This window comes from Podospora pseudocomata, chromosome 5, assembly GCF_035222375.1.
Source record: "Podospora pseudocomata strain CBS 415.72m chromosome 5, whole genome shotgun sequence".
Lineage (NCBI taxonomy): Eukaryota > Fungi > Ascomycota > Sordariomycetes > Sordariales > Podosporaceae > Podospora > Podospora pseudocomata.
Genome location: NC_085889.1, coordinates 1,787,464 through 1,809,845, shown reverse-complemented (window position 1 = coordinate 1,809,845; position 22,382 = coordinate 1,787,464). Strand labels below are relative to the sequence as shown.

Sequence of the window (22,382 nt, the reverse complement as noted above, 5' to 3'; positions counted from 1 at the left end):
TCTGTCGTGGGAACAGCGCGGGGTATCTAGTTCGTTCGGTGTCGGTCGTCAAGCGTTAAGCATTGCCTCCTCGTTTGCTCTCTATCCTGCGCTTCTCGATCTGTCTCACACCAGCAACGGTCAGCATGCAATCCGTCATTCACCAAGACCCAATCCTCATACCCAAATCTTCTTGCAATCTCTGTATGCCCTGTACACCTCCCAAAACACCGATTGTTAGCGCAATCTGCTCGACCGTTATCCCCCCCCAACAGTATCAGATTGTCGCAACTGACTGGAAGTAATCGGAGCACATGGTTCGGTCACCCTGGTTGCGGTGCAGACACCGGATGCTTTTCGTGGCAGCCTCCTGGCATGGATCGAGGAACTCGCTTCTGTCTTTGCTGGTGACAAAGGTTCATTAGCAGTTGTCATGTTCTCCAGGAGGGGCCTGAACTTACCCGTTAAACTTGGACTTTGTCTCGCCGGTCCAGGGCTCCCTGGTGCTACCTCCGGTGGACGCCATTGCGATATTGCTGGGACGTTCAAATCATAAGAGCGTCGTCGGTGGATGCGCCTGTCGCATTATCCACTGTCTTCGGCTTGCGACAGCGTTTTGGTGGAGAGCACGAGTCGCGGGTCGGGTTCCCCGATGCCGATGCTAAGCTTTGAGCACGGTCCATTCCTTGAGAGGCCCACATTTTCGACGGTTACCCCTGAGCCCCTGAACTACATGACCACCATCGACACAATCCAGGCCTTGTCGGGATAAACAGGTGGATGGACAAGCAACTTGGGCTGCGAAAAGTCGTTCCAGCTTCAAAGTAATGTTTTTAACATGGAACAGAGAATCGTGCACAATTTCCAATCTAATTGGCATCATTGACCGCCCTGAGACTGGTCCGAACAAAGGTCCAACTGTAGCGAAAAAGGGGTGTGACTCAGCTTATCGAACCTGCCGTTACCATGGGGAAGGGGGCCTGGAAAGTCGTGCCTTCCATTTTGATACTCCAATGGCGGGGTGGCAGATATTCCACCCAGTTCAACTACTCTGTCCTGGGGTCGACTTCCTTTTTCCAACACACCCTCCCGTCCCTGTTCCATAAGTTGTGTTGAGCCTTGTCAGCGACAAGCTTCTTTGGCTTTTGCTTCTCTTCTTGAAGGGGTCATCCTCTCTACACCACCTACCCACCGAGGGCAGAGCCCCGTCTGATTCTCCAGTTTTGAAATCTTCGAGCCGCTTTTCTTTTGGCCGCACAGGCTTGGTTCGATTCTCAAGTCGCGATTTCTTTGGCAGCGCAGGCCTGAGCTTGTTCGTTTCGAATTTCAAAGCCCTCTTTTCTTCCAGATCACTCCGGCTCGAGGACCAATTTTTGTTCTTCCAATCGCTCTTCGGAACAATTCAACTTCAGGGCCATTTTCTCGACCTCCACGTCCCTTTCATGTCCGGCAGCTCATTGTCAGGACAGTGGTTTGAGTACCGAGTAGCTTTTCTGTCTGGCAATTCAAACTCCAGACTCGTCTTCTTCGTTTGCCAGTCGCTTTCCTTCTGGCAACTCAGAGTCGATCGCCATTGTGTCGGTTCTTTAAACGCTCTTTCTTTCCGATAACTCGACTTTGGGGCTGTTCCTTCCTGATTGAGAGGAACAGGCTACACAAGCGCTTCTCAGTGTGAACTTGATATTCAAGTTCTTCAGGTATTGAATTAGACCCCCTTTCCATGTCGGTCTAAATCTGACCCAGTCCAGCCAGATACTGGAAAAGCCTGCCAAGCTTCAAGCCAGGGCACAACATGAGCCCGACCGACTCGGATATCGAAGTCATGGCGGACTTCAAGATGGTTCCTGACACTCTTTTTTGGGAGATGCCAGGCTTCCTGTTTGATGCCGAGACTGTTGAAGAGATCCAAGAACATAAGAAAAAGATCTGGAAGGCCTTGATATGCCCTGACTACACCAGTGTGCCGAAGGGGTCTCGGAATCGCGCCAACCCCGAGGAAATCACCAAAACCAGAGTGCAAAACAATATCGCCTTGTTCTTTCGGGCTCTTTTGTTCTTCTCTGATCACCATCCCTCACCCTCATACTGGAAAGACCTGTCCCCAGACACCTTCTCAGGATGTGGAGAGACGACTATCAAGCTGCTGGAAGGGATCTTTGTCCACGCGCGCAGGGCTTACGCAGATTTGAAAGGGCGCCGGAGACGATCCAATGTCGCCATGTATGCTGATAAGTACATCAGCTTCCTCGACTCGGCTGGAGGGGACGTTTCCACATCAGATCTCTCCAAGGTTGAGCTTCGCGATAGTTGGGCCGAGCTCAAAAAGAAGGGCGCGCTCTTCAATTTAGCTCAGCACAGGCCGAATGATGTCGAAGACGACAGCACAGACGAGGAGCCACTCACATTGCCTGGGGAGAGCCTCGAGCAGCACAAGTCTAAAAAGCGCAAGAAGACTACATCGGGGCCAGTGACGCCTCGAAAGTGGACACGACGTTCATCGGTGTCTGGGCCTTCCAAACCGTCGGCAGACCCTGCAAAACCATCGACCGGCCCTTCAAGAACAGGCCCTTCAACATCGTCGACACGCCCTTCGATCCGCTCAGTGAGGGTCGTCTCTCCATCATCGTCACCGCCAACACTGCGATTCGACTCCTCCGTGGGGCTGAGTTCAGAAATATCCACGGCCGAGACCGTCAGTTCCCCAATCCTTGGCTCAGCGCTGGCCAATAATGGGGATACCCAGCGCGAGCCGCTCAAAAAGGTCCACCAGCGTATGAGGGTCATCGACATCACAATTGGTGAACATTCAGACATCCTCGCATCCCACACTAACGCGATCGAGAGCCTGAGGGCAGATATTGGCCTTCACAAAGGAGGCAAAGCCGCTGGACTTGTGTCCACTGTGGCGGAGGCGGTTGCCGGGGTCTTGGAGAAAAAGAAGCAGTCGTACATCACACATGTGGCAGCCGCTAAAGTGAATGCTGCCAAAGGGCCCTTGGAAGAGAAGCTTGCCACCCTTGATTCCAAGATTCTGGACTATGTCGGGAAGGTCGCCGTGGCCGAGTCCAAGCGCAGCGACATGGAAACAAAGCTCGACAGGGTCAGCAAGAAACTGGAGCTGATGGGCAGTACCTCCGGGCATGAGAAGCTCCAGAAGAAGGTGAAGCGGTACCGCGATGATCATAAGAGCCTCGCGCGAGATGTGACCTCCCGGCTGTTGAAGTTGGAGCGAAATGTCGACAGATCAGGACCCGCCGGTGCTGCGGAAGAGTCCGAGGAGGACGAGGATCGCCAGAATCACGCTCGGTCTAACGACTCCCGCTTCTCCATGTTAGAGAAGCAGATCGCAGACCTGAAGCAGGTCAACGTTAGTCTAACTAAGAGGGTCGCTGACCTCGAGAAGGGCAACGAAGCTAGACAGCGCAGGGACAACTACTACAGCAGGGACAACTACGACAACAGGGACAGCCATCAGAGGAGGGACAGTTACAACACGAGCATGGTAGGGTTGAACCGTGGATCGAGGCCCAATGGCCAGATGAACAACAGCCAGGGCATCAGGCGTTGTTAGTTGCTGAGGAAAGGGATGGCATCGTGGAGTTTGAAGGCTAATCCTTCGTTGAGATATCATGCTGCTATTTGTCGCTATTGTATGTAGTACAGTTACTGTCTCGAAGATAATGTAAGAACGATCTGTCAAAATAGTCAACCGGGCCCACTGTTAAGGAATCAATATCTTGGCAGTGGGACCTGGGCCACTGGGTTCGGCCTTTTCCAGCCACCCGGGCAACTCACCCTCGTACAACAACAGAATTGACACCTTTTGGCACCCCATGCCTGATTTGACACGATCCGTTCAGGGAGCCCAAGACATGTCTCAAAGTGCCAAGCATGAAATGGATGATGGGACGTACCCCGCAAAAGAGGGTCCTCCTTGGCAGAACGAGCCTATACGAACTAGAACGCGCTAGATCCCGTTTGGGACTTCTGGGCTGACGAGTCGATGCGACGGGCCAACAGCAGCCAACAACAGCCAACAGCAGCCGTCGCCGTCTCGAACGCCCCCCACAGCACACGGGCACTGCAATGCACCGCCCCAGCAGCCATTTGAACAATCCCTGCTCAGGAACAATGAGACCCGGAAAGACTCCCAGAACAAAAGGAAATGTCTCCAAATTGGGCATTTCGGCGCCCTGGCCTCGGGCCCTTACGTCAGGTCAACCACTGTTCCATTCTCACCCCGAACGGGAGTTGCATGCTGACGCCGACGACGACGACGATTGACCGGTTGTTTCCGACGGGAATATACAGCCAACTCTTTTGAGGTGGTGATGTCGAACTGCTGACGGCCGCTGCCCTGCCCTGCCCTTCTGCCCACGTGCAGCAGCCTTCCCCTCGCCCTCATCCCCGAAATCTCCGTCTTCTCCCTACTACTCGAAACCGAATTCGGCTTGAGGATCCCAGCCTTATTTCCCTAGCTCCTTTTCCCAGCGACGTCGACTTTCCCAAACAGCACCGACAGGCCACAGCTACAGCAGACACCCAATGCGCGCCGACAAACCGCAAACATGAGATGGACGAACGCTTCTGCTGCGGCAGCGCTGCTGCTGTGCGCAGTGACGGGTGCCAGTGCGCAGTCCGGAAACAAGCTGCAGGTCAATCTTGATTCTCAAGGTGGGTTCCCGGGAGCTAGTACAGCAGCAGAAACAGACGGTACGGACCGTTTGCTAACGAAAGGGACGGGTCAGATTCCATCAAGAGAGCCGCCAAAGTCGTTGCTGCCAACCTCTGGGAGTACTACCGCGGTGACGAGCCAGGCCAGACACCGGGCATTCTGCCAGGCCCGCCACCGGCCGGCGACTATTACTGGTGGCAGGCCGGCGCAATGTTCGGCACCTTGATCGACTACTGGCACTACACAGGCGATAGCACATACAACAACGAGACCGTCCGATCCATCGTCCACCAAGCTGGCGCTCCTACCTTTGCCTTTATGCACCCCAACTGGACCGCCTCTCTCGGCAACGATGATCAAGGTTTCTGGGGCATGACGGCTATGCTGGCCGCCGAGGTCAACTTCCCCAACCCGGCGCCCACTGACCCGCAGTATCTCGCGCTCGCCCAAGCCACCTTCAACACCCAAGCCGCCAGGTGGGAGAACCAGGACTGCGCCGGTGGTCTCCGCTGGCAGGTTCCCCATACCAACAACGGCTACGATTACAAGAATACTATTGCCAACGTTGTCTTCCTTAACATCGCCGCTCGTCTCGCGCGGTACACAAACAATGAAACATATGCCGAGTGGGCCGAGCGGACATGGGATTGGACCGAGGGCGTTGGGTACATCACGGAGGATTACGATGTGTACGATGGTGCCAACACTCCGCAAAACTGCACCAACCTCAACAAGGTGCAATGGTCGCCCAATGCTGCTGTCTTGCTCCACGGCGCCGCCATCATGTACAACTATGTATGTCTTGAATATTCCCCTCTTGCTCCCACAGAAAACTGACCTTCGACCCCCAGACTACCGGCGACAGGCAGGCCCAGTGGAAGACCCGCGTCGCCGGTCTCCTCAACCGAACCGTCGACCACTTCTTCCCCGAAGGCATCATGGTCGAACGCCCCTGCGAGCTCAAGGACCGAGTCCAGTGCAATGTCGATCAGCACTCTTTCAAGGGGTACATGCACCGCGCTCTGGCCTCGACCGCCATCGTGGCCCCTTTCACCCGGGATTCGATCCTCGAGGTCCTCAGGTCATCAACAAAGGGCGCAGTGGAATCGTGTCTGGCGGACGGAACCTGCGGCTTTCGCTGGGATAGGGGGGAGTACGATGGCGATGTGTCCAATGGACCGGCGGGTCAGCAGATGAGCGCTTTGGCGGCGCTGTCTACGCTGCTGTTGGATAATAGTGATGGTCCGTTGACGAACTCGACGGGTGGTACATCGGTGGGTGATCCGAATGCTGGGTCTAGCGCTTTTGAGCTGGATCCCATGAGGCAGATCACGGCGGGGGATAAGGCGGGGGCGGCGATAGTGACGATTGTGGTGGTGGGATCGTTTGTGGGGAGTTTGGTGTGGATGAGTGGGGGGTTGTTTGAGGTTTCTTGATCATTTTGGGTCTATGTCTTTGGGGGTTTATGTTTTATCGTGGGGATTTTTATTTTGGGTAGGGCATTTGGTTTTTTTTTTTCTTGGTTTTTCTTTTTGGTTTCTTTTTGTTTTGTTTTTTTTGTTTTTTTTTTGTGATTGGTTGCAAAGTACTTGGTCGTCTGGCATATAGCGCGTACATTTGATCATATAGGTAGCATCATGGGCCCCTGGGATGGTTAGGGGGGTGAGTTAAAATATTTGTATACATACCATTCGTTAACATTGATGCTAAATGATGGGGAGAGCCCCTTGTGTGAGTTGATACAAGTGCGCTGTTGCCCCTTGATATGGAACTTGTTGCCTCTCGGAGTTGAACTACTAGCGTTTGTCTAGAATACGGTTTACCGCATCCAAAGTATGCAGCATACATCGTGAGTCTTGTTGCCAGGCAAACATCTCGCCGGAAGGGTCTCTAACAACGCCCACTGTTTATCTCATTGTTGTTGACAAACTTGATCGCAGCTGCCGCCGTGCCTTTCGCCTTCCGCCGAGATTTTACTTTCCGTGGACCTGTTTACCCGCTTGCAAAGAGTAAAGAGCCCGTCGCCAGGTTTTCTAGCCTTCTCTTGGTTTAAATAATTCTCCAACTTTCCTCATCTCACGGGTCAGACGGCATTCTCGCAGACCCTTTCTTCCATCCTGAACCCCCTACCGCAACTATTACCTTCCAAAACAAACAGTCACCAGCCCGACCACAGCCGGGAGCTGCTTTGTTACAGGTGCCTACCTGGCAGGGTTCTCTCTCACCCACAAAAGTAGCCTGTGGTCCAGCAGTGAGGTTGTTTACTTATGTTCAGGTCTTCACCTCTGACTCACAATTCTTCCCTCTTCAACTTGCGACTTGCGACTTTCATTTTTACTTTACACTTTTACTTGCGACTTGCAACCCTTCCGCCAGTCAACTCACATCTTTCCATCACTGCTCACCGCGACCACACCTCTTCATCCACTCACTCACGCGCATACCACCAACCACCTCTCGACACTGTCACTCCTCAATACAGGTTGCCATCCCCTCCCTCCCCCCCCCACCCGAACAACTTTACCCCCCCTCACCAGATAACAAAAACCATGGACCGTAAACGCTCCTTCACCTCCCCAGGAACAGACTCCTCCCTTCCCTCAACTCCACTAAAGGCAAACGACGACTCGGAACTGGATCTCTCCCAGTCGCCGGCTGCGAAGAGGGCTAAAAGATTGGGGAGACTGAGTCAGGGGAGTGTCATGACCATGATGGGGACTCCGACCACTGCTCAGGGGAGGGGAGTAAAGAGAGTTAGGTTTAGTGATGAGGATGAGATGTTTACTCCTGGGGTTGGGGGGGGTGAAGAGAAAGATTGGGGAATTGGGGCGGCTGGAGGGGACGCCGTTTGAGGTTAGGATTGGGAGGGTTGGGGGGGGGAGACGGGGTGAGAATGGGGAGATGGGCGGGGGTGGTGATGAGGGGGTTGATGGGGTGGATGTCAAGGAGGAGGAGGAGGGGCTCGAGGGGAAAGAGAGCGGGAAGACGAAGAGGAGTCCTGGTGGGAGTGGGAAGAAGAGCAAGAAGAAGAAGAAGAAGAGAAAGTCGCTGGTTGTGGTGGGGGATGGGGATGCCGGGATGTACAGGATGGAGGAGATGTTTCCTGATCTGCCCAAGCCGTCGGCGGCTGTGGGTGAGGAGGACCCTTGCCGCCGTGATTCTTTGCCCTCTGAGATGGACAAAGCGCAATATTGTAGTCAGATGGAGCTGGATGGCACCCCCGGCGTGGACTTTGGCATTCACGAGGATGATGAGGCTGATGGGAAGGGAGATGAGGAGGTCAAGGAGTTTATTGAGGAGGTGTTTGCCCGGCCAGAGTTTGAGTACCGTGTTGGAGAGGAGATTGGGACTGACGAGAATGGGGTGATGGCTGCTGCTGAGGATTATTTGGATCGGGAGGAGTCGCCTGGTACCTTGTCGTCTACCACACCCAGCAACACTGCCGAAAACGACGACGTCACGGCCATCAAGTCGCTTTTGCACTCTCTCAACACCAAAATCTCTGCTCTTGCTTCTGAGAGTGCCGGTCAGGACATGCAAAACAAGATTAGTGACGTCCAAAAGGACCTCCGCGGGGCCTACGACTGGATGGTGAGGCTTTCTGGACGGCTGGACAGGGACGAGATGCGGGCGGCGGTCAGGCATGAGATTTTGTTCAACGGGATGAAGAGCATTGTGGGGGAGCTGGGGGCTGTGAGGAGGGAGCAGGAGGCGGTGATGAGGCATTTGGGGCTGGAGGCGGAGAGTCCGTTGGCGGTTGGGAGGAAGAAGTGGGCGGAGAAGGATAAAAATAAGGAGGGGAAGAAGGCGCTGGAGAGTTGTTTGAGGACGTACCTAGAGGGGATGGGGAGGGCGACGAAGAGGGAGGAGGTGGTGGAGAAGGGGCTGTTGGCCGTGGAGTATGCGGGGAGAGTTTTCGGGGGGTTGTGAGGGGTTGATTTATGGGTTATTTGAGGAGGAGAGATTGAAGTTTTGGCTGGGAGTTGATATGGACTGGATTATAGGATGTCTGGTGGCTTTTATGAAGATGGTGGGGTGGATAATGTGTTGGTTTGTTGTATGAGATTGGAGTTGGGAGGTGTGCGCTGCGTTTAGTTGATTCTGGCTGTACATGTATTTGTATGTAAGAGATCTCTTTTAGGGAAGAGGTAGTCAATCTTGAACATTGCCCCAACTTCTGCTGGGCATTCTGAGACTGGTGATGATATATCATACCCTAACCCTGACCTAAGTGTGCGCCATCCTACTGTTATGACGTCTTTGAGTTGAAAGCCAAGCTCCTCCTTCCCGATTAGTGCATCACACGCAGCTTTGATAGGCTGCCCTGTCCCACGCGTGCTATCTAATCCTTTTGCACCCCCGCAGCGTTTCCTTCATTTTTCCACGATAACAACGACCGTTTTGAATCAAGAGAAAAAAAAAAGGAAAAAAAAAAAAAGAAAAAAAAAACGGATGGAAACCAGAGCCGGCGGCATCGTCCGGTCCCGCGTCGCCAACGCGTGCGACACGTGCAAGCAGCGCAAGATCCGGTGCAGCGGCGTGTTGCCGTGCGGGTACTGCGTCCGCCGCCGGGACCCCGACAGTTGCCGGTACACCGCCCCGCGTGTGAGGCGTCCAAGGCCGTCAACCACCACCACCACCGCCGGCCACCGTGGGGATGATGTGAGGAGTTCTGTTTCGCATGCTTCTGGGTCGTCGGGGGTGGCTTCAAATCATCCGGTTGTGCGGATCGGTGCGCCGGTGCAGCAGCAGCACCACCACCGGATTGTGGAACAACATCCGTTGGAAGAGCACGAGGACACCGAGGTGCCGAGGGAGGCGAGGCTGCTGTGTGACGCGCAGGGGAAGCTGGTCTTTATCGGGGACTGCGCGCCGCTGTCGTTTTTCCAGACGGTGAGGAGGCTGGTGACCACACGGGTGGATGCGCATGCCTTTGCGCCCGAGACGGGGGGGTACTCGGCGCTGGAGAATGCATCTTCCAGGCCGTCGGTGTCGTCTGGTTACGGGGCGTTGCCGCCGCGGGTGAGGATTGAGATCGGGCCTGCTGCGGTGGGGGCGTATTTGGAGGTTACGAGGGGGTTGATTGATTTGTTTGAGGATGATGCGAGGCTGGAGAGGGATATTATGGAGTGGGCTGCGGAGGATCATGGGGATGATGCTCTGGCTGGGGCGGTGAATTATTTGGTGTTGGCGATTGGGTGCCAGAAGATTGAGAAGGGGGGTGAAGGGACGGGGCAGCAGTATTTTGACTACGCGAGGAACGTGGCGCTTGCGAGTTTAGGGGGGAATTTGGGAGTGGCGAGCGTGCAGGTTTTTATACTTATCACGCTGTACTCGCTGGGGGCGTGTCAGATTAATGCCGCGTTTTTGTTCTTTGGGCTGGCGGCACGGGCAGCGCTGTCGATAGGGGTGCATAGGACCGCGGTCAATGCGAGGTTCGGGCCCGACATCCACAGGCAGAGGGACAGGTTGTGGAAGAGCCTGAGGGTGGTGGACTTGTTCTTGTCGACGTCGATGGGGAGACCGCCAGCGACATCGGATGTGGACTGTACGGTGCCGTACAGACAGCCGGACGAAACCGGGAGGGAGAAGTTTGATCTGTTGAACGCGTCGGTACAGATATTCCTGGTGATCGAGAGTGTCGTGGTGGAGGTATATTCGAGGAGGAAAATCTCGCCGAGGTTGACCGAGGGGATATCGAGAGAGCTGAGAGGGTGGTCAGGGCAATGGTTGGAGAGGTTGAAGGAGGTGGTGGAGGATAATGAGGAAGGGGACGTCGATGCTGGAGTGGTGAATGGTGCCTGCCAGGTGCTGGCCTCGTATTATTACGCAGTGATGCTGGTCTCGAGGCCATTCTTGATGGTGGAGCTACATCGAAGGCTTTCCGATGGATGTCCGTCACCAACCACGACTTCGGGAAAGTCGAAACTTGCGGATGCCTGCATCGACGCAGCAATACTGATGGTTGAACCCATTCAGGACCTGATCGATAGAGGTCTGATGACAAGACGGGCACCTGTTATCGTGTAGGTCGGTTCTTTTCTTCTCTTTTTTGCCAAAGCTGACTTTTGTCTTAGGTCATGGCTGTTTGCCTCCTCGCTCGTCCTCGGTGTCGGTCTCATTGGCGGGTTTGGTCGCATCATCGAGAAGTACTGCCGCGCTGCCATTACCGCTCTCGAATACTTCGCGCAAACCGACACCCACGCGGTTCAATACTCGCTCATTGCCAAGTCATTACTGAGCACAGCACTAGAATACCTGGAAAAGAAGGAGATACAGGAGCGGGCACGCAGGACAGAGAGCTCGTCACAGCTGTTTGGGCTCATACCGCGATCTCCTCGGGGAAGCGATGGCGGTCTTGACGGGCCACAATCCAAAACAAACCCAGCTGCAGGACCGGGAGAAAGCAGCAGCAAACCAGACAAGCCCCATCCATCCCAAGACGATGCGGTGATGCAACGCTTTGGCTTCGACTTTGAGTCTACGTTTTTTGGGATGACAGGAACACCCGAGTTTTCTGTCTTTAGCGGCTTTGAAGAAAATGCCGACCAAACCTTTGGGGCCCTGAACCTGTTCCCGCTTCTTGATGGGGATGGGCATATCGACTTGGCCAGCTACTTTTGAGATTTTGCCTACTGAGACTACGCTTAATGACCCTCTCCGGCTCCGAACAGAAACGGGCAAGGATAAACCTCCCAGACTCCACGGCGGCTCACCGAGAACCAGCCGCTCCCCCCCATTTTCCAAGATTCGGGTGTCGGAGACATACGATCGGTTAATCTGCCGGTATATTGTCGCATTGACACAAAGTCTTTGGATTGGATGCCTGCGCGCCCTGCGGCTGGTATTACAGCGGCCAAGCATTGGCGGCTGATCCTCTCAGGTCGGATGTGTCTTTACATGAGGTATCACCAACTTCATCCGATGATGCTAGTGACACCAAGTACTTGTGGCGACGTCTGGCTTGGGGATGCAGCTGTGGCACGCCTGCTGTTCCAAGACTCCTGTATGTTCACCTGTCAATCACGGACCAGCGTGCATTGGGGTTCTCGCTGGCTATGAGTAGAAGAGCCTGGACATTCCGGATTGACAAGGCCTTGGGACACTTGGCGGTGGCCTTTCCACTGGCAACTCCCAAGGACCAGGTAATATATATGCCGCCTTGGCCGGTATGTGGGCCCCGACGACACGGCACACACAGATTGTTTCGAGTTGCCGGCCGTGGCAGGTTTCTCAAAAGTTTTGACAGCATCTGTGGGGTCAAGGCATCCGAAGTTGACGTTTTCCCAGCGCAGGGCTGTCTGAACCATGACTCTCGGGCTGATATCGGGTTATAGTATTACATCTGGTGTGTCTGGCTCGTCACGAATCCGGTCACAATGATCGGTTTCGAGGAAACCCTGCTCTGTTGGCTGGATATGCTTGGTTCTGAACATGCCGGGAGTTGTGATCAAGACTGAGCAATCGGGTTCAGTTTTGTCACAGTGTTGCTTTGTAGATTCTTGATGGGGTGCCAAGTGGTTCCGGCGTCACTGACGGGAGGAATCTTGCATGAGGGAGATCACCATTTTGCCTTGTCCCGCTGCCGGCAACCCTTGCCCGCAGATCCTGTCAAGGGCAGCCCTCAACTCTCTCTCAGACACAGGACTGTGAATGTCATTTACCGTCAGTTTCTTTCCAGAGTTTTATTTCTGGTCAAGACACGGCAAGTCTCAGATCAAGCACCGCTCGCCGCTCGACATGCCCCTTACATGATGATGGTGACCCCACGGTGTTTCTCACGAGCTACCCTGGTATTGCTGTCGGTTATCCTGAGTCTCCTGCTGTTTACCGCCCTCCGAGTTCACAATGGAATCCCGCCAACCGTCTCCATCACAGCCGCTCAGTCCATGGTTGAGAACCTAGCGGGGGAATGGTTCCATCTCGACCGACAGCACCCAGACAAAGTCTCACCCTTCACCCCGCAAGCGGACAATGCCGCAGAAGAACCAAAACCGCCAGAGCTCCCGGTAGAAGGCAAATCAAGTCGGAACCTCGCTCGACCTCCGGAGCTGGAATACCTTCGACAGGAAAAGTTTGGCCTTACAGACACAATCCGCTACACCCAGCAATGCATCAAACCCGTTTACGACAAGACCGTCGATCGAAATCTTGTCTCTAACATCACCACCCCTTTCACCTCAGACAAATCAACCATCGGCGTCACCCTCAGCGACGAAAACCTCTCCCTCCCACCGTGCACCCCCATCTCCCTCCCCGTTTCAAAACCCTACCCCAAAACCCCCCACCCGGAGCTCATCTTCGGCGTAGCCTCCACCTACGAGCGTCTCTCCTCCGAGTCCACCCTCTCAGCATTCGCCCACTGGTTGTCCCACTCCAAATCAAGACTCATCCTCACAATAACAGATTACCACTCCCTCCCCTCGCCCTCTGCCTCTTCATCTTCCCTACTAAAACTGTACCACTCCCGCTCCATCTTAGTCTCCGCCCTCCCCCCCCCTCCACCCCCCCCCCACACCAAGAATTACACCACCCCCCAACTGCACTTCCTCCTCTTGTCGACGTTGTTATCCTTTTCCACCCCCCAAACCACGTTTCTCTCCCTCATCGACGACGACACTTTTTTTCCGTCTTTGCACCGCCTGTCGGTTGCGTTGGGAAGATATGACCCGTCAGTGCCGTTGTATCTCGGTGCCAGGTCAGAAAGCAAATCGGCGAATAGACAGTACGGGGAGATGGCGTTTGGGGGGGCGGGGTTGTTTGTTTCTGTGCCGCTGGCTAAGCAGCTGGTTCCCTACTTTGAGAGGTGTGCGGTTGAGTATGGGGGGAGGGACAGAGGGGGGGATGGGCTGTTGAGGGATTGTGTTTATGGGTTTACGGAAGTGAGGCTGACGGAAGTGAGGGGGTTGTGGCAGGGGGATTTGAGGGGGGATGTTTCCGGTTTCTTTGAGGGGGGATGGGTGAGGAGGAGGGGGGGGGAGAGGCGGGGAGGAAGGGAGGGGAAGTATCTTGATCCGTGGCATAACCCTGGGATTCCACCGAGAGATCACAAACGCGTGAAGAGAGAAGAGAGGGGGGGTGGTGCTGCTGGGGGAGGGGGGACGAGGAGGTATCTTGACCCATGGAAGAACCCTGGGATTCCACCAAGAGATCCCGAACAGCTCCGCCGGGAGGAGAGAGGCGGTGGTGCTGCTGGTGGCAGAGGTACCGGAAGGTGGAGGGGGGGAGAGAAGAGGGAGGACAGAGGCGGTGGTGCTGCCGGAGGGAAGGGGACTGGAAAATGGGACAACCCTCCCATCCCTCCCAGCGACGTTCAACACCTCCCTCGGGAAGAAAGAGGCGGTGGTGCCGCTGGTGGGAGAGGCACTGGAAAATGGTACCACCCCTCCCCCCCCTCCCGCATATGGATCTCCCTCACCGGTTTCCTCGACCGAGCAGCCAACCCCTCCAACCCCCATCTCAAACACCTCCCCACACCCGACCTCCTCCGCCCTAGAGACAACCCCCCTTCCCCCCCCCTCCTAAGCCTCCACCACTACAAAACCTGGTTCCACGCCCCAATCTCCCAAATGTCTGCCATCACCTCCCTCTGCGGCGATTGCTTCCTCCAACGATTCAAAACCGGCTGCAACACCACCACCACCACCTCCTCCTCCTCCTCCACCGTGGGTCTCTGGGTAAACGGTTACTCCTACACCGAGTTCCCTCCCGGCTCCTTCCCCGACCTCCAAAAAGTCGAAGCAACATGGCAGTACGCCTCCTCGGGCGACTACGACGAAGCCTACGGCCCCTTGCGACCAAGGCTCGGAGAGGGACAAAAAAAGCAGTGGTTGCTTGTGGATGCCTACTGGACTGGGGAAGGGAAGAGAAAGAAGCAGTTTAGACAGTTGTACATCTACCGCGCACCAAGGGGGGAGGATAAGAAGCCTGTGGATGAGGTTTTGGAGGTTGTTTGGGATGTGTAAGATTGCATAGTAATAACACACCATCGTTTGACGCTATCTTCTTGGGTATCGGTGGTGACATGACAGATGATGTCGATATTCCTTTTTCATTCAGGCCGTCTAAAAGGGTGATATTATACAGGCCTGGCCCGCTCATGCTAATGCTACCGTCCAGCACATCACGCTTCAATGTCTCTCACGCCTTCTGGGGGCCGCCCTTATTATGTCATCCACACGGAGCAGGAGCTGCAAACACTACGTCAGTCACTGGCCACGAAAGGGAGGGAAAAGAAAAAAAACTCACCTCGGCCGCCTCACTAGCCGAAGAAACCACCGCCTTTTTCAGCTTGTAGCTCTCAATAACACCAAGCTCCCGCATGTCCGTGATGCCGCCACCAGGCGTCATCAGGTCAAGACCATACGTGGTCAAGCCATCATATATAGCCTTGCGCAAGCGAGCAACCAGCTCCCCGGAATCAAGACCAGCATTGTCCGCCAGAATGGTAGGCAGCTGTCTGAGAGCGACAGCAAAGGAAGAAACAGCCATCTGCTTCTTGCCCTCGACCCGGGTAGCAGCCCCCTCCACAGCCTTGGCCATCACCATCTCGGCACAACCGCCACCAAGCGTCGTCCGGGGCTCCTTGACAGTCTGGGAAAGAACAGCGAGCGCGTCGTGCAAACTGCGCTCGGCCTCGTCGAGCAGCTGATCTGTCGCACCGCGGAGCACAATCGTGCACGCCTGTCCAGCAGCCACACCCGAGAACTTGATCAGGGTATCCTCACCAATAATCACCTCCTCAATCAAGTCGCAGTGGCCGAGCTTGACGGATTCCGGGTGGTCAAACGTCGAGGTGATCTCGCCGCCCGTCACGAGAGCTAACCGCTCAATGCCGTCAAAGTCGGCGTGCTCGATCGACATGATGCCGGCATCCGTAAAAAGCTGCTCGGGCCAGTTGTAGATGAGCTGCCTGTTGATGAAGCAGTTGATCCCGTGCGCCTTGATCTTTTCCACCTTGGCCTTCATCTTTTCCTTCTCGGCCTTTTCCAAATCGGCCAGCTTGGCGGTCGAGCTGACCTTGAGGCGCGCGCCGAAGATCTTGACCTTGTCCGTGTCCATCGACGTGTTGGCGACGAGGATCTTTGCGTTTTCGAGGCGCTTGGGCTGGTTGACGCCAATCTTCTTGTCCAGGATGAAACCCTCGTCCAGGTATGACTCGCAGAGCTTGCCGCCGGCCTTCTTGATGATTTGAATGTGGCTGAGGTCGGAAGAACCCTTGAGTCTCATGATGGCATCGACCGCGAGCTTGGAGAAGTGATCCCTGTCTTGGGCGAGCACCTTGGAGCTCAGCGTCGTCCGCGCGATGGCGAGGAGGTCTTCTCTGAACGCTTGGGGGTTGTTGCTGTGGTCGACCGCAGAGGCCTCGAGAGCCTTGAGGGCGGCCTGGCTGGCTATCCGGTACCCTTCGATGATGGTCTGGGGGTGGATCTTCTTGTCGACGAGCTTCTCAGCTTCGCGAAGCAGCTCGGCGGCGAGGACGGTGACCGAGGTGGTACCGTCACCGACTTCGTCATCTTGAACCTTGGAGATGTTTACGAGGACCTTGGCGGCGGCGTTGTCGAGGGAGATGGACTTGAGGATGGTGGCACCGTCGTTTGTCACCATGATCTCGGCGGTCGAGCTGTGATGAACATGACCTAGATTAGTAAATGATGACAACGTCTACAGCAAGGACCAGCAACATACGCAGACTGTAGAATCTTGTCCATGCCCTTGGGGCCAAGTGTGCTCTTCACCAGATCACCGACGGCGATGGCGCCAACGAAGGCGCTGAGACGGGCATTCTCACCCTTCTCCTGTGTGGTGCCCTCCTCGAAGATTTGGGTGGGACTGAAGGAAGCCTGTAGCGGGGGTATGATTAGTTTAGAGAAAGAGAGAACACAAGAATAGATAGAGTAGACAGACCATGGCACTGATTCAAGATTGGGTATATCTGGTCTATAAGGTACCTAGTTTAACCTCGACTTGAAGTTGCGGTGGCCCAAGATTCAGGAGATATCCGTAGTTGGTACTAGGTATTATGGGTCGCCGTGGGGAGGAGGGGCAGCTATGGGGACCAGGCTCTGGCAGTCAACACTGCACCACACAAGGCCAAAGCTGCCTGGCCGGGCCATCTTTTTGCGGTCGCGACCGGCAGAAAAAGTTGAGAGCTCCCCTCACCGCCCGCTGACACAGCTGTCCGCCACTTGCCTGTCACCTTGCAGCAGCCCCTCGCCAAGCAGCTTTGGGTCGCTGCCGGGAAGGGAAGTTTTTTTACACGCTGCGAATCTTTGCCCAAGCTCACAGAACAAGGCGAGGAGGGAGACAGACAAAGGATAAAGCCGCTGAGATACCTTATCTGCACAATTACAACTGGGCTAGTATTGACATTGGCATTGACATTGATGCCTTATTGAAGCCGTCGACTCTCTTCTGTCTGTACTGTAGTAGAAGTAATCCAAGTCCCAGGCAGCTCCCAGCAGAACCAAATTTGTGGGGCTCTTTTGGCAACTCTACCAAAAAAACCATTCTCGAACCCCACCACAGTCTGCGCAGCGCACAAAATCTCATTTATCCCGACCGACATCGAAGCAGACCACGTCCAGCGACAGCGCAATCCAGCAGCCAAAGAGACACCCCAGGCCGTTTTCGCAGTAGACCCAGCCAACCGAGAAAGAGTCTGCCCAGCATGGCGCCGTCCTATGAGACTCTGCGCGACGAGAACCTCGACGAGGAGGATTTCGACTACGACGAGGTTGATGTGTCGGATCTCAAGGAGAAATATGAGGTCCAGCTCGAGCAGGGCTACGACACCTTTGTCGTCATCGACGGCCTTCCCGAGGTCACCGAGGAGCAGAAGCCCAAGCTCGTCAAGTTCTTGTTGAAGAAGCTCAACACGGTTGGCAAGACCAGCGAGGATGCCATCTTCATGCCCTTTGGTGACCATGGCAAGTCGTTGCGGTACGTGGGCGGTCCACATTTTTTGTTTTGTTTTTTTGGATGATGTGCCCCCCTCTAATAAAACTGCAGGTTTGCCTTTGTCGAGTACTCATCGCCCGCCGAGGCCGCCGCAGCCGTGCGCCAGCTCGACTACTCCCCTCTCGACAAGAAGCACACTCTGCGCGTCAACAAGCTGACCGACATCGACCGCTATGGCCGTGAGGGTCGCATCGACGAGGAGTACACTCCCCCCACCATCGAGCCTTTCCAAGAAAAGGAGCACCTCCGCTCCTTCATGGCCGACCCCTCGGGCCGCGGCAGAGATCAGTTCGTCATGTACAGGGGAGACACGGTCGGTGTGTTTTGGAACAATGAAAAGGACCAGCCCGAGAACATTGTCGACCGCCCACACTGGACCGAGACCTTTGTGCAATGGTCGCCCCTGGGCACATATCTCACCTCAGTTCACCAGCAGGGTGTTCAGCTCTGGGGTGGTGCCTCCTGGACGAGAATCAGGCGTTTCGCCCATCCCTTCGTTAACCTCGTTGCCTTCTCGCCCAACGAAAACTACCTCGTTACGTGGTCCAACAGGCCTATTTCCATTCCTGATGAGGGCCACCCCCAGCTGTCTATCGACGATGATGGAAAGAACTATGTGATCTGGGACATCGAGACCGGCAAGCCCATTCGTTCTTTTGCCCAACAGGACACCCCCGCCGGACCCGATGGTGAGGCCAAGAAGCCCGCCAAGTTCCCCTGGCCGGCGTTCAAGTGGTCTGCCGATGACAAGTACGTCGCCAGACTGAACCAAGGAACATCCATCTCTGTGTACGAGCTTCCCAGGATGAACCTCCTCGACAAGACCACCGTGAAGCTTGACGGCGTGGTGGACTTTGACTGGGCGCCCGCGACCGTGAAGAGAGAAGGTGTGAAGGAGTATGAGCAGCTTTTCTGCTTCTGGACCCCCGAGATTGGCAGCAACCCCGCCAGAGTCGGTCTCATGAGCATTCCCTCCAAGCAGGTCGTCAGATCGCTCAACCTCTTCAGTGTTTCCGATGCCAAACTTCACTGGCAGTCAGAGGGTGCCTACCTCTGCGTCAAGGTTGACAGGCATTCCAAGTCCAAGAAGTCCCAGGCCACCACTCTGGAGATTTTCCGCATCAAGGAGAAGGGTGTCCCCGTCGAGGTTGTCGACACCATCAAGGACACAGTCATCAACTTTGCGTGGGAGCCCAAGGGTGACAGATTCGTCACCATCACGACGACTGAGCCCGTTGGCGCCACCGCTGTTCCCCCCAAGACGTCTGTTGCCTTCTTCTGCCCCGAAAAGGCCAAGGGGAACGCTGTTGGTAACTTCAAGCACCTCCGGACGCTCGAGAAGAAGAACAGCAACGCCATCTACTGGTCGCCAAAGGGCAGATTCGTCGTTGTGGCCACCGTCCACAACACGCAGAGCTCGGATCTCGACTTCTACGATCTCGACTTTGAGGGCGAGAAGCCAGAGTCGGACAAGGACCTGACAGCCAACTTGCAGCTCATGAACACTGCTGACCACTATGGCGTCACCGACGTGGAGTGGGACCCCTCTGGACGTTACGTTGCCACCTGGGCCTCTGCCTGGAAGCACGCCGTATGTTGTTTTCCACTAATTCCCAAAATGTGCACTTTGCTGACGATGTTTGACCATAGATGGAGAACGGATACCACATCTACGACTTCAGGGGTGAGCAGCTCCGTGAAGAGCCCATTGAGAAGTTCAAGCAATGGGCGTGGCGTCCCCGCCCGGCCACTCTCCTCAGCAAGGAGGAGCAGAAGCAGATCCGCAAGAACCTCCGCGAGTACTCGAGAATCTTTGAGCAAGAGGATGCTGAGCGTATCAGCAGCGCCGACGTGGCTGTCGTCCAGGAGAGACGCCGTCTGCTCGAGGACTGGTACAACTGGCGCGAGGTGGTGGAGGAGGAGGTTGCCGAGGAGCGTGCCGAGCTCGGCCTCCCCGCCGACCCTGTGGAGGAGCTCCTCAAGGCCAAGACGGCCGAGGTTGCGCCCAACGGTGAGGAGCAGGTCATTGAGGAGATCATGGAGGAGGTGCTGGAGGAGACGGAGGAGATTGTCAACTAGTAGATGGCATAAAGTAGTCCTTTTTTGTTTTTCTTCAGCGATAGTTTACATGTTTTGTGATGTGTGTTTTTCGAGGCAGGCAAAAGAAGATGAAGCGGGAGGCTTTTGCGTCCGATGATGTTGTCCGAGAATCCTTTTATTTTGTATCATGGGTAGCGGGGAGTGAGGGCTCTGAAAATGGGAGGCTGGTGTAATGTCATGTTCATGAGGATACGGGACATGCGTGTGAATCGGTATGATGATCATGGGTGCGTGCTACTCTAGAGATTCCTGACATTTCCACTAGGAAGGATAGCTGCAAGTTGTATGTTATATGCGGCGGACCTATCAACATGGAAATAGGTATTTTGTTCATCGATGCCAGCGAGTCCTGTATTTTCACCGTGTCCTGCATGTATTTTCACGGCCTCCCCACTTATTACAGTATCCGCCGGTATACTCAGCTACAGCAAATTTTATAGGCGCTAGATATTAACAAAAATACTAGGTCTTTTTTGGTAAACTAAAGTTTAACTAAAATGATTATAAATTAATAACTACTACTATTATAACCTGTATTTTTTGTCTTTCAAATAACGTGATCCACCATCGAGCGGGACACCCCATCGACCGGGACACTTTTCCAGACCACAACCACAACAAACTCTAAAATCCCATAAAACACTAATCAAATCAATTGCAGCTACTCAGCATCACTTGAAGCATCTGTTTCCCCAGCCTCTGGGCATGTCCTTGCATTGTGGCCAGTCTTGCGGCAGATGCCACAGTGCCGCGAACCCATCCGACGCCTCTTTGACGACCCTTCATTTCCGCTTTCGACGCGTCCTTCCGCTTCAACTACGCCCTTCTCTGCCATTATATCCCTAGCCTGGCTTCCATTAATGGCCCCTCCATCTTGGAGACGCGTCCGTTTGGCCCTCCGGCGCTTGGAAAGTGCTTCGTTGGCCTCCTGAAGTGTCCGTACCTCGGCTTGTAAAAGGGTCACCTGATGGGAAAATACCTGCATTCCTTTCGAAAGCTGATCAACAGCAGCTAAAATCGGAGTCGGAGAGCTCGACTGATGTCTTGCAATCCGAACTTTAATAAGGGTAGACTGCGAGGGGGCTTCGTTGGTAGTCTTGGGCGTCTTAAAGAACCAAGGTGTTGGTGGCCCATCAGGGGTCCCAGGGGGTTGGTGTCCGCAACTTGACATCTAGCTTCGAAAGGACGGCCTGCGGGTCGTAGGGATAAGTCCAGACCCCGAAACCCCCGAGAACGTTTTCTTGGGTGAAAGTCCGGCTGAAGGCGGCTTTGAACGCAAGGAAGAACTCGGGCTTCGTGATATGTGTAACGGTTCCAGGAGTGTATTACAACTATCTGGTGACGACTCTACGAGTACACCGAACTTGAAGAAGAAAAGGAAAAGGGGAATAGAAGGTTTGTCGACATGAGCCTCTGGTATGGCTGAGGGTGTTGGCCAGTGCGCGGTGATAGAAGGTTCTGGAGTAGTGGTCTGTGCGTTCTGGGAATAGCTTCACCAGGGCCGAGGGTTGCCGAGGTCCATGCCAGGCTCAGCCTGTTACAACTACCATCCGGCTGCGTTTCTTCCACTGCCTCCCCACCCACGGCCTTCTGGTCAAGTAGATCGTGTGCATCCTGCACAGTAAGTGATCCTCCAAGCCGCACACGTGTTTTTTTGGCTCTCCTGCGCTTGCTTAGTGCCTCGTTGGCAAGGTGGTACTGCGCGGCGAAGATGATAAAAGGAGGGATGGCCCAACCGAGGGGCATTAACTCCTGGATTACCGTTGCCCATTCGCGGTTACCAGGCTGGGCTAGTTTCGCCTTACTAAGGCCGTCCGAGGTCGTAACTACCATGCCCGCGAAGATAATACCCATCATAAACCCAGTCTCGTCGAAGTTGTAGATATCGTCATCTACAATACCGTACTTAGCCTTAGTGTTCCGTACGAGCGCAAACCACTCGGCAATGACCTTTGGATCCTCGCACTTAGCCCTCTGGTAGTCGTATCTACGCTTAAAACGCGTACGGAGCTGTGGCTGACGTTTGACGAAGTTATGTGCCCAGAACTTGCCAACAGGGGCGCGTCGCGTACGCGTAGCAGTTGGTTGGCCATATCATCTACACTACGCAATCTTGGGTGGAAAAGCTCGCGTACATAGCTCAATAATATATCGGACAATAGCTTCCTCTTCCGATTGAGTCATCTTTTTCGAATTGGGTGTTATATCGCGTCGTGCAGGCCGGCCGGCGCGTCGGTTAGAGAGAGTCATAGCTGGTACGTTGTAGAGCTTAGCTGCAGCTCGGAGGCTTAATTTTTCATTGATTCGAAGAGCCTCAAGGGCTAAGAGTATCCTGGCTTCCTTTGAAGTAGGAGGCATATTGGGTTGTGGAAAAAATTGATGTTAGGTGTAAGGAGGACGCGTCGTGGTGGAGACTGTACGACTCGCTTATATGTACGACTCGCTTATAATATACGTTATTGCTTTAGAATATAGTTTATTTATTTGAAAACTGTATTTTTGTAATATATAAATACGTAACTTTAGAAACGGTAATAAGTGTCACAGTTAAGCCAACAACAGGTCAAACAGAGTGAGAGGCGCGGGGGCCCTCAGCCAATCGTTAGATTAGATAGGGAACAGCCAATCAGGGCTGGCCAGAAGTGCTATGGCGCCAAGACACACTAGC

General features: G+C 54.6%; 8 protein-coding genes across 8 annotated transcripts; 6 read left to right on the top strand and 2 right to left on the bottom strand.

Moving 5' to 3' along the window:
- Positions 1–55: 55 nt before the first annotated feature.
- Positions 56–505, bottom strand: COX23 (Mitochondrial copper homeostasis protein; the record flags this gene model as incomplete). Its single annotated transcript, XM_062890867.1, has 4 exons — positions 56–100; positions 163–190; positions 276–383; positions 441–505. 4 exons carry the CDS (start codon positions 503–505, stop codon positions 56–58), a joined length of 246 nt encoding a protein of 81 aa, XP_062742004.1.
- Positions 506–1,771: 1,266 nt separating this feature from the next.
- QC762_504400 (uncharacterized protein) lies at positions 1,772–3,591 on the top strand (the record flags this gene model as incomplete). Its single annotated transcript, XM_062890866.1, is given in 2 exon segments — positions 1,772–3,545; positions 3,551–3,591. Coding segments are annotated over 2 exon segments (1,815 nt in total).
- Positions 3,592–3,806: 215 nt separating this feature from the next.
- On the top strand, positions 3,807–6,447 carry QC762_504390 (uncharacterized protein). Its single transcript, XM_062890865.1, has 3 exons — positions 3,807–4,653; positions 4,728–5,449; positions 5,506–6,447. The coding sequence occupies exons 1-3, from the start codon at positions 4,548–4,550 to the stop codon at positions 6,088–6,090; spliced, it is 1,413 nt and encodes a 470-aa protein (XP_062742002.1). The 5' UTR covers positions 3,807–4,547; the 3' UTR covers positions 6,091–6,447.
- Positions 6,448–7,426: 979 nt separating this feature from the next.
- On the top strand, positions 7,427–8,584 carry QC762_504380 (uncharacterized protein; the record flags this gene model as incomplete). The annotated part of the gene is given in 2 exon segments (XM_062890864.1): positions 7,427–8,422; positions 8,438–8,584. The coding sequence occupies 2 exon segments, from the start codon at positions 7,427–7,429 to the stop codon at positions 8,582–8,584; spliced, it is 1,143 nt and encodes a 380-aa protein (XP_062742001.1).
- Positions 8,585–8,889: 305 nt separating this feature from the next.
- Positions 8,890–11,278, top strand: QC762_504360 (uncharacterized protein; the record flags this gene model as incomplete). Its single annotated transcript, XM_062890863.1, has 2 exons — positions 8,890–10,680; positions 10,732–11,278. Exons 1-2 carry the CDS (start codon positions 9,107–9,109, stop codon positions 11,276–11,278), a joined length of 2,121 nt encoding a protein of 706 aa, XP_062742000.1. The 5' UTR covers positions 8,890–9,106.
- A 1,127-nt stretch (positions 11,279–12,405) lies between these two features.
- On the top strand, positions 12,406–14,619 carry QC762_504355 (uncharacterized protein; the record flags this gene model as incomplete). Its single annotated transcript, XM_062890862.1, has 1 exon — positions 12,406–14,619. One exon carries the CDS (start codon positions 12,406–12,408, stop codon positions 14,617–14,619), a length of 2,214 nt encoding a protein of 737 aa, XP_062741999.1.
- CCT2 (T-complex protein 1 subunit beta) lies at positions 13,818–16,921 on the bottom strand. The gene is made up of 6 exons (XM_062890861.1): positions 16,562–16,921; positions 16,343–16,497; positions 14,903–16,277; positions 14,295–14,844; positions 14,098–14,243; positions 13,818–13,945 (listed from the first exon to the last, which is right to left on the bottom strand). Exons 1-4 carry the CDS (start codon positions 16,562–16,564, stop codon positions 14,785–14,787), a joined length of 1,593 nt encoding a protein of 530 aa, XP_062741998.1. The 5' UTR covers positions 16,565–16,921; the 3' UTR covers positions 13,818–13,945; positions 14,098–14,243; positions 14,295–14,784.
- PRT1 (Translation initiation factor 3 subunit b) lies at positions 16,858–19,894 on the top strand. Its single transcript, XM_062890860.1, has 3 exons — positions 16,858–17,596; positions 17,666–19,205; positions 19,265–19,894. The coding sequence occupies exons 1-3, from the start codon at positions 17,325–17,327 to the stop codon at positions 19,691–19,693; spliced, it is 2,241 nt and encodes a 746-aa protein (XP_062741997.1). The 5' UTR covers positions 16,858–17,324; the 3' UTR covers positions 19,694–19,894.
- Positions 19,895–22,382: the final 2,488 nt, after the last annotated feature.

What these genes read in the sequence shown, in the direction of transcription:
- QC762_504390 (XM_062890865.1), top strand. Translation starts at nt 4,548, where the DNA reads ATGAGATGGACGAACGCTTCTGCTGCGGCAGCGCTGCTGCTGTGCGCA. An exon ending in GGTCAATCTTGATTCTCAAG is followed by an intron (nt 4,654 to 4,727) that starts GTGGGTTCCCGG and finishes GGGACGGGTCAG; the next exon opens with ATTCCATCAAGAGAGCCGCC. An exon ending in CCGCCATCATGTACAACTAT is followed by an intron (nt 5,450 to 5,505) that starts GTATGTCTTGAA and finishes TTCGACCCCCAG; the next exon opens with ACTACCGGCGACAGGCAGGC.
- CCT2 (XM_062890861.1), bottom strand. An exon ending in GACAAGATTCTACAGTCTGC is followed by an intron (nt 16,278 to 16,342) that starts GTATGTTGCTGG and finishes TGTTCATCACAG; the next exon opens with CTCGACCGCCGAGATCATGG. An exon ending in CGGCTAGTGAGGCGGCCGAG is followed by an intron (nt 14,845 to 14,902) that starts GTGAGTTTTTTT and finishes TAGTGTTTGCAG; the next exon opens with CTCCTGCTCCGTGTGGATGA.
- PRT1 (XM_062890860.1), top strand. Translation starts at nt 17,325, where the DNA reads ATGGCGCCGTCCTATGAGACTCTGCGCGACGAGAACCTCGACGAGGAG. An exon ending in GACCATGGCAAGTCGTTGCG is followed by an intron (nt 17,597 to 17,665) that starts GTACGTGGGCGG and finishes ATAAAACTGCAG; the next exon opens with GTTTGCCTTTGTCGAGTACT. An exon ending in CCTCTGCCTGGAAGCACGCC is followed by an intron (nt 19,206 to 19,264) that starts GTATGTTGTTTT and finishes GTTTGACCATAG; the next exon opens with ATGGAGAACGGATACCACAT.